The sequence below is a fragment of the Furipterus horrens genome, unplaced genomic scaffold (genome assembly GCF_987537825.1).
Source record: "Furipterus horrens unplaced genomic scaffold, mFurHor1.1.pri manual_scaffold_1, whole genome shotgun sequence".
Classification (NCBI taxonomy): Eukaryota; Metazoa; Chordata; class Mammalia; order Chiroptera; family Furipteridae; genus Furipterus; species Furipterus horrens.
In genome coordinates this window covers 1,851,815-1,863,658 of record NW_028327171.1, presented here as the reverse complement: position 1 = coordinate 1,863,658, position 11,844 = coordinate 1,851,815, and the positions used below count along the sequence as shown (strand labels likewise).

The following is an 11,844-nucleotide window of genomic DNA, read 5'->3' as shown; positions in this document are numbered from 1 at the left end:
TTTTAAATTTAGTGTCAGTAGCGAGAGCAGACAGACCGCGGCTGCGTGAGCCAAGCTCGGGTGGGAGCCCCGTGATCCGCGTAGCTGAGCCCACACACCAAGGAGAAGGCCAGAGGGCGTGCGGTGCTGGGTTCACGGGGTCTCACGGGACAGTCAGGCGAGAGGTGCGTTAGCTGCGTGCTCCGGGGGGCTTCCCACCACCTGACCCCCAGGTTAGTCTTTGTCCCACGTGACATACCTGTTAGCGAAATGGCGCGCAACCAGGCTGTCCTTTTTAAACTTAATTTATGAAGGTTCCTTCTTTAAAAATTGTTTCGGAGGCGTCTGTGTGCAGTATGAGAACCCACTTGATTCCTTTCGCTCCCTGTCCAGGGAGCACGTGGTTTCTACGCACACTTCAGGGGAAAGGCCTCAGGGTCTAGTACTGGAATGCAGGCAGGACCGTCATCCGGGCAGGATCGTGTTGCTGGGGTGGGAAATAAGGCCGCCATGGTCACCAGGGGTCCCCACAGTGTGTTAGGCTGTCTGGGTTCACATCTCAGCTGTTCCCTCCGGCTCTGTGACCTTAAGCAAGTGACTTCACTTCTCTGGGTCCCCTCTTCTGATACGGAAACGAGATCACAATACCCACCTTTAGGACCAGTGCTCAGCTGACATGATGTAAAACACGCACGAACTTTGTAAGGGTCGGGGCACAGAGGAAGCCCCCATTAAATGCGATTGTTCCTTAATACCAGGCCCGCCCACACACGGACCCTCTCTACGCTTCCTCTGTCATGGGTGGGCTGCGCGCTGAAAACCCTGCTGAAGACAAAGGGGAATTTTCCTTGCCTGTTTGACAGCAAGATGAGCTCGACCGTTCACAAAAGAAGGAGTGAAGCATCGGCCGTGTGTGTCTTTGACGTCGCTAAGGCAGGGGTTCATGGGGATGAGGTAAATATTTATGAGGCACCTCAATGGGGCAGGCGTGCGCGAGGGGCCGGAGAAACCCTGCTCAGCAGCAAGACCAGGGCGCGGCCCCATCAGCAGCCTGACCCACACAGCACCCAGCAAGCAAGTCGGGGGCGACATCGCCATCCCGTTGAGGTCCACGCTGACAAGACACAATGCATCTGCCATGCAGCTGGTTCTTCGTTCACTCGCGTCTGAGGACCCGAGTCCATTTCTGTTATTAATTTCGAAGTGACAGAGGGGTGTTCACATTAGAGGGCGTGCTCAGGGCCAGACGCTGGAGGGAAGCTGAAAACTTGCAAGTTTTCAAGTTTTTTTTTCACCTCAAATTTTAAAATTCTACTGTCTGTGTATTGTTTCCAGTGCAAATAATATGTATGTATGGTGTATATATAGTAAAGCCTTTATCAATAGAAAGCTACAGCTATCGGGGAGGGTGTCTTAAGTTTTTATTTATTAATTTTTCTAGAGAGAAATAGAGGGACGTTGATTTGTTGTTCCACTAATTGATACATTCTTTGGTTGGTTCTTGTATGTGCTGTGACCGGGGATCAAACCCACGACCTTGGCACATCAGGATGATGTTCTAACCAACTGAGCTGCCTAGCCAGGCCTTTTAAAAATGTTTTAATTGATGGGGTGAAGGAACTGGGGAGAACAGCCTAGCGCCAGGCCCCAGGAGGAGAGAGAACATGGGCACTGGCACACGAAGGCTGTCAGACATCACGCACAGCTCCGTGCAGCCAGGCTAAATCTCGGACAGTCTGGATCCCCCTGAAACTTTCAGGCAAGACACGGAACATTGTGCATGATTCTTAAATCTTTGAGCCTCTAAACCCCTGAACATGGTTTAAAGCCGGAGCTACTCCTGAGAACCAGTTCAGGTATTAGTTTGGGATTGCAGTGGAGAAAATCTTGATAGTAATTCATACCAGCAGCTAGCTGCCTGAAAGAGAAGGCACCGTGACGTCCAGACAAATGCGCACAGGTCCCCTCTCAATCTAGAGTTTCGCCCAACATCTGGATAATGTTCCTACTTGGCTTCAAAAGGAACGTTTCAGGCCGAACCGGTTCTGCTTCTAAGGGGATATTACGGAAACGGGGGCATTCTGTTAGGGAGGGGACGCAGGCCGGCCACTGGGCCTAACCAGACTGGGACTGTCATGAATAATGATGTTTTGAACTCTACGGTCTTAATCCCAAAGATAAGATTTTAGTTGCGGAACAATATAGTGATTGTCTCTAAATCTTTACAGCAATTGCAAATAAAAAGTGATTTAGAATTTTAATTCAGAAGTGAGTTTACTTTGAAATTAGAAGTGGCTTTGATTTGAAAGGGGAAAGGCTTGGCAGGAGAAGGCTCCAAGGAATAGACTAGGAACAAGGGACCGGGAGCTGATGAGGTGCTCCCGTGAGAAGCAGATGGTCCGTGTACATGCCTGAGCTGCAGCACCCGGGAGAGAGGCGGGGGAGAGCGAGTCTAGGCACCCATGGGACCCGCTTGCAGGCCAAGATGTCCAGGACTAGGGAGGCAGACCAGGATGTCGCTCAGAAATGTGTGTCCCTGCAAAAGTCCTCGTAGACTCGGAGGAGGCGAAGGTGAGAGGAATCCCAGTGGGCGGGGTGGATCCCATACAGGGAGACGCTCACTTGCACCCGGAGAGGGTGCCCGGTGTGAGCCAACCCTGCGAGCGGGGAGCCGGCAGGGCCAGCCGGCGGTCTGACGGGCTGCCATAGCCTGACTGCCCGCCTTGCCTCTTCCAGGTGGTGCTCCGACGGCCCTTTGCAGAGCCAGGCGTCTGCCCTGTCGGTCCGTGGTTTCCAGGGTAGCAGGTCGGGGACACCCGTGCATCTCTGGCTCTGTTGGGAAAGAGTCTGTTTTTCTCTGGGGCTTGCTCAACGTGCAGAAGAGAAACCTGAAGCTACTGGGGACCATTTGGTCTCTAGAAGGCAGGACCTCATCTGAGAATGAAGCCAACGTGGAGGGAAACAGACAGGAAACAGACAGACATTCCTAACAACCTGTTTTTGAGCCTCTGCGTCAAGTCACACCTGACATTCTTTCCTGATTTTTTAAAATATGTGAACCAAGAGCTGTGTGTTTGTTTACTCAAGAGAGCCTGAGCTAGATCTCTAGAACAAGCAGTTGGAAGAGTGTTGGTACACTGATATTTGATCAACTGTGTTCTTTTTTCACTCCCTCAATGAACGTTTGTGGGGTCCTTGCTGTGTGCCAGGCTCCGTGCTGGGAGCTGAGTCCGTAAAGCCCACCAGAGCTCCCTCCAGGGTTCCGCCCCAGCGGAAGAGACACTTGAAGCCATAACCACAGGCCGTGTGACAGTCACCACGATGACAGTTTGTACGGGGCTTTAGTACACACCTAACGTGGCTCGAGAGCGGAAGGTGTATGGTAAGCCTCGTGGAGGAGGGGACGATTTCCTGAGTGGGAAGAAGAAAAGGAAAATTACCTCTGTAGTTAACCGAGGGTGGCCAGAATTTGGGAAATCAAACGTGGACAGAGAGGTTGGTGGGCGGTGGCTGGGGGAGAGGTGTCGAGGTCCCTGTCTGTGGCACCCGCTGACTCAGCATGCTAGCTCCTCTGTGCTCTGTCATTGAGACCTGCCTCCTCTGTCCCCTCCTCACACCCAGCAGGGACACAGCAAGGGGCCGGAGTGTAAGTGGGGTGTCAACAGTCCACAGTCCACGTTCAACAAACCCACAGACAGAGATCCCTGGTGACGCTGAAGGAGAGACCTGTCCAGCAAAGTGGTTACCAGAGGCATCTGTCCCACTCTGGACACATCCACCAGGCTTCACGCCTCTGGCCTCCAGGTCTGGCCTCGGGCTCCCCAATGTCCAGAAAGCAGGGCCACCCTGCGGTCTAGCCAGGGACATTGACTGTTAGGAATTTGCTCACAAATCCCGTTAGGGACTTCCCGCCCCCTCCCTCCCGGAAATCAATGTCCTCCTCCTCTTCTTGCCCCCTTGCCTCACCCATGAGCACCTCTGGACGGTGGCAGCGCCCGCAAGAACAGGGCTCCGGGCGGGTGACAGGTCCTCTTCCCTCCCTTCCCTTCTAGGCCAGTGGCACTGGCAAAGCACTCCCAGTTCTGGATGACAGGGTTCCTGGGACGTGAAGTCCTAGAAACCTCCAGTGGAATCGGGGACAGTTGATCATCTAAAATTATCTTGTAATTAATGAACTGTCCGCCATTCTGCGCTAAGTGGGACAGTCACCACCACACTCTGAAACGATTTAACACCATTAAGCCTCTTGTTCAGAGGAAATTCTGGCTCCACGCATTTCTCGAAGTCTTTCTTTTATTTCAAAGCAAACAATGAGTAAATCCTTTAAGCAAATCTGTGCCAACTCTAAGATATACACAGAACACCAGCAAGTGCCTTATTCAGTCTTTCAAGCCGACTTGACCTCTTCACTATGTTCCTATAACTGGATACACGTCCAGAGGAGCCGTTCATAGCTTGTCGTCCTCTTTTGAGTGTAAGCCATTGGGGGGCAGGGTCCGGGATTTGTTCTCCTTTGCTCCTTCGGCGTGGCCTTGGCCCGTGGCCCGTGCTGAGCCCCCGCTCACTCCTGCCTTTGCCCCCAGGCCTCACCTGCAGGCCTGGCCCGCCTGGGCTCTGGGAGCAGAATTGGTCCTTCAGAACATCCGCCCCATCGGCTCATTGTCTCCCTCCGGACTGCATCCCAGGGGCCGGCACGTGCCGGCCACCGAGTAAGCGCCCAGTGAGCGTTTGCTGAAGGACATGATGATCGCTGAGAGAGCCGATGTCTTCCCTTCTGTTCCAGGTTTCCTGGCTGAGCTCAGTTTTAAGCCACCGCAGCACAGCCTGTCTGTCTGCCTGGCCAGCACTCTGGGCTCTGCCCCAGATTTCCTGTTGCCTTGCCACCGCCTGGCCTCATCCTGCACCCTCAGCATCACGTCTGCCCAGCCTCTTTCCTCCTGACACCGTCCTCGTGGACACGTGTTCAGCTCCCCAGACTGACCCTTCCGTGTGCCCCCCAGGCCCTCCCCGCAGGGCACAGTCCCTAGCTCTGGACTCTCTGGGTCGGAGGTTGCGGCCCAAGCCTCCCGCCATACCCCCGGGGCTCTGTGGACACAAAGGGACTGAGCTGCAGTGTTGGGTCCCTCTGCAGCTGTCAGCTGACTTGGGGGAAATGCAATAATTTTTGCCAAATGGAAACCGGGTGCCCTATTCCCTCACATGTGTCTTACTCCGATCACAGCATGAAAGGAGACTGCATGCCTGTGACACACCGGCCCTGCGGGACGTGCCCCTGAGGAGGACATCAGTGCTGGAGGACACGTGCGTCCCCATCGTATCCAGGTCATGCAGCCGCGCTTCGCGAGCCCTGCAGTGACTTAGTTGATAAAACCAATTCATAAAATTTGCTCTAGGAAGGGGTAGATGAGTTGAGATCATTGTGGTCCTTTGGGGGGGGGGGTGACTGGTCTTCTCATTGTCTATCAACCCAGTTAAAATGGACTCTCAGTCCTTGCATTTCCAGGAGGCCAGGAGAGTATGAATGGACCTCTTATCAGACGAAAGGGATGGGGGGAGGGGCGTGTTTGTCTAGTTAGACAGTAAGGTTTACCATTAACTAACGGTTCCGCTGGCATTCACGCCGCGTTAACAGGGCAGCTGACTCCCAGAAGGAGCTGCTCTGTCCACAGAATTCCAGGAAGTTGGGTGCTGAGGTGGGGGAGGGGGTGTGCGTATCTGTGGGGCTCAGCACCCAGTAAACTGGCTGTTTGGGGGACGTGCACACGGAAATCACCCATATCCCCACTCTCAGACAGGATGCACCCTGCCACGGCCCCCTCCCCCCCATCGGCGGGCCAGTCTTGCTGTCAGCAGACGCCGCGGGGAGCTGTATGTGTCAGATGCGCAGACTTCGGGGGCTGGCTGCTGCCTGTTGGGAGGCGCCGAGCAAACAGCGTCCCTCACCTGGGCACCCGCCTTTGGTGGGGCTTCAGGAGTTGGCAGCGGGCCGCTCAGGGCCTTTTCCCGCACGCAGCGCCTTTGTAACGGGCGGCGACAAAGCTGCATGCTCTCTTATAGGTGAGTCTCGAGCGCCGGCGGACACGGGAACCCGCTGGGACGGGAATGGCGCCAGCTTGCGGGCACAGCCTCCCGCTTCTGGTCAGCACTCGGGGCACCTGCGCTCTCGGCCGCTTGGCCCGAGGCCAGCGAGACGGCACACTGGTCCTCGCCAAGGAAAACAGCTCCCGGTCGTGCAGCTGCCCCGCGAACGGGGACGGTGACGATGGTCTGGCAGGGCCGCCCGCCCTTCGCTGGGGACCCCACGAGCCACGGCGGCCGTCTGACCGTCTGGTTCACGGACTCCTCCACGCTGGGCCTCCTGCTGCACCTCACGCGGGTCTGGGACCTGAAGCTTTCTCTGTGCAGCGTGAACACCCTCCCCACAGGGAACCCGGCACCCTGTGGTCTGAAGGGGCTTTGCGTCGGCACTGAGGCCGTGTACCCCGCGCTGTGCAGAGCTTGCATGTCCACGGGGAGCCCAGAGAGAAGCCCACGGTGGCCTCGCGCACAGACATCTCCTTCTTAGACACGGTCCTTTTCCACAGGGCGTCGTCCCTAAAATCGTACAGGGTCGAAAACATGGCTGGCATTGCCGACAGCTTCCCCTGCTTCTCTGACTTTAAAACCATCCCGATTCTAAGCAACGAAAGCTACATTGCCACTGTGTCTGACCTCCGGCAGCTCGGGCCCACCAGGGATGACTTGGAGAAGGGGTCTGGGGACAACTCTGCCCACGGCTTCCCCTCTCCTGAGACCCTCACAGCAGAGCCACAGATGAGTGGCCAGCCAGCCCTGTCTGCCCGTTCTCTGTCCACCCTTGGGAGCTGTTGGAAAAAAATAAAAAATAAAAGGAAATCAAAGCCCAACTTGGCTCTGTCCAGAAACATGTCTTGAGAGCCAGCCGGAGGCCATGTCCTTGCTGCTCCAGGGGTCTGTGGGGTCACATTAGGCCAGAAATGGAGTGAGGGGTGCACACCAGGGGCCCTTGTGGGGCTCAGCGAAGGGACGACCCCCAGGAAAGGTGTCTTCCTTCGTAACATCGCCTTCCTTGTGTCCCGCTGCGCTGTGACAGGGCCTGGGACTCCTAGGCAGGAAGGGACAGATTGCAGAGGTTTCAGGGCGGCGAGCCCCACAGAGCAATGAGCTTCTCTCAGACTCAGGTGCATTGAGAGAAGGGGGTTCTATGCACATGTTGCGGGGGCAGAGGGAGGGGGAGAACTTAGGACAGCTGGGGGCCCCAGGGTTTCGAGGACAGGATCAGAAGTGAAAACTGGGGGACATGAGACCCCTTGCACTCACCTCCACATTTTGCCTAGACCCTGGGAGAGTCCTCCTCTAGCCGCCCCTTTCGTCTCTCCCTTTGCCTCCTCCTGTCCAGGACCCCATCACCGCCCCCCCTTCCTCTGCTCGCCGTCCCCATCCCTCCCCTCCTCCTCTCCTCCTGCTCCAGGACCAGAACTTAGCGCCATCAGCGCCATGTTGCATGGCACCAGCGGCGAGCCGGGGAACGCAGCGGTCACGCACAACGTCACTCCTGTGGCTGAGGTGCTCATACGGCCAGTAGATAAGGAAGAGAACTTCGAGGGCCCAGTCTGTGCGGACGTTTAAGGGTGGGAAGTCAAGACACATCCCCTGACATGGTTAGCACAAGGCGGTTTTGTGTGTGTGGCTACAAGAAGCCAAGGCACCATTTGCAATAATATTTTAGTTTTTATTTCAGAGAGAGGGGAAGGGAGGGAGAAAGAGATGGTGAGAAATATCGACGTGAGAGAGGAACACCCATTGGTTGCCTCTTGGATGTGCTGGGGTCCAAACCCGCAACCCAGGCCTGTGCTCTGTCCGGGAATCAGACCAGTGACCTTTGGTTCACAGGAGGGTGACCAACCCACTGAGCCACACTGGCTGGGGCCAAGGTGATATTTTCAAAACTAAATGGGACTCCTCATCATATAAAGAAAAGTTTTCCTCACCGAGGCCCAACTTCCCATTAGAGTGGAATGAACAGAAAGAATCCATGGCAGAAAGGTCTGACCTCAGAGTGCAAGGGGATTAAACGTGACTGCGTTCATGGCGCCATAATTAGAAGAAACAGTTTTATGAAGAAATAAGATGTCTTGGGGTGGATGCCTTCAGATCGCATTCCTCATTGTGACGGGAGATAAGCGGAAATGTCTGCATTTGCTTAACCGGTGGGGCATTTGGCCACCCGGGCTCATTAGCACGAGTCCATAACGTCAGGGTTTCGATGAGGCCACAACGAAGACCAAAGCGTGAGTTTTCATAGAAAAGCTCAATGACCTCATTACGGACATTATCTTTGAGACACAGGATTAAAGTCATAGAAAAAGACAAGCAAAGAGCAAAGAAAGGCAAGAAGGATATAAGTGAAAAGATTAGTAATAAGTGTATTTACTGTCATTAGTTATGGAAAGTGTGAATGATTGCATTTGAATGGACTTTCACTAAGAAAGTACAAAATTAAACGACGTTAGAAACTCTGAACGTCTTAATGTGCATCGCTTCCATTTGGTGGCCTCTCATAGTGTCAAAGTCCTTTCACATATGATTTCAGTGTTTCTTGTGAGAAGTAATTGAGGGTCAGTGGAGTGGGACTTAAATCAATAGAAGAGGGGAGTTCATGGGCTTAGAGATCAAGCTCCGGTTGCCCGCTCCCTGGAGCAAAAGTGCAGTCGAGGGTAATGAAGGACGAGAGAATCCACGGCACGTGCGTGGGGGGAAGGGTGGCGTTCGGTGCTCAGCCGCGGGTCTGGGGGGACCCCGGGGAGCTGTGGGGCTCCACTCCAGCTGAGTGTCTCTGTGGGAGCCCACAATGGGGCCAGACCCGACCCTTCGGGAGAATTAGGAATTCCAGGTTTTTACGTGAAATCTCACGATTTGGAAACGGGGGCACACTATTCTGCTTTCTGTTTGTTTCCTGCTCTCAATAACGCTGTGTGGGTCAAACCCACTATGTCAGGGGCCCTCATTAGGCCTGACGCTGTTTATCACCTCTGATTAGTGGTGTGTTGGCAAAAATGTAACCACCAGCTCTCCAAAGGAAAAAGGTACACGCACACACGTTTCTATGAATTTTACTGACATGAAGGATGTCTAGCACACCATTTACAGGTGATAATAAAATCTGTAATACTCCGGATTGTACACCCTGTGTACACAATTAACTCTCAAGAACGCTTCAGCTGATTTTTGCCAAACTCTTGTCTCCAGGGCCAACCCAGGGTGCAGCTGATGAGCCCGTGTGGTTCTGGGATGGACGCTTGCTGGCATTGTCATTTACGTGAAGAGTTGGAGGAAATTAAAGAGCAAACGTGACTGCGGGGACATCGCCGGGCAGTCAGTGATGTAAGCGACTTCTTGGTTTCCCCGTCTTAGTCCTTCCACATCCGTACCCTTCACCCGGCCTTTCCCACTCTAGGTTCTGCAACAGAATCAAACCAGATAGAAATGTCTGAGTGACTATTTCCTCAATTCTCCCAAGAAGTAACACACCTAAATGCATTTATGATCATTCTGGATGCATAAACATTCATTCATTCCACACAAAGGCTGTTCTTTCAAGGGGCCCCAGGCTGGGTGGGATGTGGGGATCCAGCCTGAGCACCGTAACGGCTCACGGGTCAAAGGTCCCAGGCGTCCTGCCGCTGGGCGGGTCCCCTGCACTTCCTCGCGTGTTCTGCTGGCTGGGGCTGACCTGCTGCGAGCCCACTGGCACATCGTGAGGCACTGCACGTGAACTAGACTTGAATTTTTTCTTCCCTAATCCATTGGTCATAGGCAATTCTTCATGGGGCCATAGGTGTGGTTTACATTGTTTACTTTTATCATTACACACTAATTTTGGATGAAGAGAAACAAAATATTCCCTTTCTTGTGTTGAAGACACTGTCATTTCAGAAAACGAAGGAATGGCTATTATAGTTGACCTGCCAATACAGTCATAAAAGCTGAATGGCTCTCCACTGGGGATACTAATGTAACAAAAAATTAACTTTTAAAAACCTAAATCTTTTACATTGGACTCCATTAACAATAAGTTTGATAGAAAAGATAATCTTATTGAATTAGATACAGTGGCTCAATTTCAGTAGAGTTAGAAAGAATTTAGAAATTTTCTGACATGTTTAATGGGACCATACACATTCTCTAAGTGAAGCTGCTTGTCTCTCATTTCTTGAAATGACTATATACTTGCAAAAAAAAAAGAGCGTTCCTTGCTTCTACCCACTGCTTAAATGCCAGTGAGTATATCTGTGTGGATATATTTAAAAAAGAACAAGAAATAAAGAAAAGCTCCTCTCTCAACAAAAGCTATAGCTGAAGAGGTATTTATTAACTAGTAAAAAATTTTAAAAAGCAACCATATAATTTACACAGATCAAATTAACATTACTACAAAATTAAAGTAAATCTTGCTTATTGCGTTAGAATTCTCTAATTATTGAACAGTGGTCTTTGGTGCTAAGTAAACAGACTTGAATTTCTTTGAGCAATAAAGCATAATCGCCAACAACAAAACGAAGAAGCGGACTCCGGGACTCCGGGGTCGCCCAGCACAGACAAGGAGCACAGCCCCGCTTCAGGAAGAGCTGGGAGTAAGAACCGGGCAGGCAGGGGGATCCCACACCAGACATATTCTCTCTGTCCTCCTCTGCTTCCTTTTCTCTCCTGCACTGACTCATTTTCTCAGCTCTGGAGTTAACGTGGTGACCTATGGCTTTCCTTCTGCTTTCAAGTTCATTGCAATTGCGGCTGCCAGCAGGGACTGTCTCTGCTTCAAGGCGGAGATATTGGGAGAATGAGATAGGCCCACCTTGGGTCAGGTGCCCAGGCCCGGCCGAGTCTGCGGGGAACTAGGCTTCCAGCCTCCTCTCACTGCAGGGAGCAGGTCCCACAGGTGGAGGAGACAGGATCTGTTACTTTTGGAAAAAACTAACCTACTGACGAATTTATAACAAATGTATTGTGATCTTGTTTGGGGAATAAAGGGATGCCAGCTGTTGAAAAACGTTAATTTGTGCCAATGTAGGAGAAAGCATCTATCACTAGTTAAACAACCCTCCGGTTCAGCATCCTTCAGCCAACAAGTATTCACTGCCGGTTGTGTGCCAGGCCCCGTGGGAAGTCCTGGGGAGATGGCCGTGAGCAAAACGTAAAACCTCTTCCCCCAGGAAGCTTGCATTTGACCTTGAGTGAATGCAGGACTGCCTTCAGCAAGGCAAGGTTTAAAAATGTTAACTGAATTTATTCAGCTTTTTCTCAGAATGGAATCATTGAGTTATAGTTTTAGAAAGACAAGAAAAATTCCTAGATCGGGGATTCCCAGACTATCAGATTCCACCCGCCAAATAAAAACTTTAGCTAAAATAAAAAACTGGGGAAGACTCATAGTTTTCACTACTTTTTAGTTTGCCAAATAAGGGTGTAAAAACAAACATACTACAATTATTATTTTAGCGAAGGAAAGAGATCTTAGTGTCTTCACGTGGGAAGAGGAAGACAGCCTCAGAATAAAGGGCCACTTTCTCCCCGGGGAGGACGTCTGGCTTCCCCACCAGACAGGCTGCTCGCTCGGCAGCTGCCCCAGGAGAAGCGTTCACGGGGCCACGGCCCCGCGCTGGGGAGCCGGGCGCCCAGGCAGCAGGCAAGCAAAACCGATCGCCTGTTCTGTGTGGATCTGCGGGTCGGCTGTTCCACGCCAGGTCCCAATCTGGGGGAAGAAAAAGAAAAAACTAATCAGAATTATTGCTTGGAAAGATGACTTTTAAAAAACGATCTGAACTTACTGATTCAAACAAGCAACAGAAA

General features: G+C 52.3%; 1 protein-coding gene across 1 annotated transcript; it reads left to right on the top strand.

Annotated features, from left to right (window-relative positions):
• Positions 1 to 5,538: 5,538 nt before the first annotated feature.
• Positions 5,539 to 6,912, top strand: EPCIP (exosomal polycystin 1 interacting protein). Its single transcript, XM_090270929.1, is given in 3 exon segments — positions 5,539 to 6,260; positions 6,262 to 6,464; positions 6,467 to 6,912. Coding segments are annotated over 3 exon segments (828 nt in total). The 5' UTR covers positions 5,539 to 6,081.
• Positions 6,913 to 11,844: the final 4,932 nt, after the last annotated feature.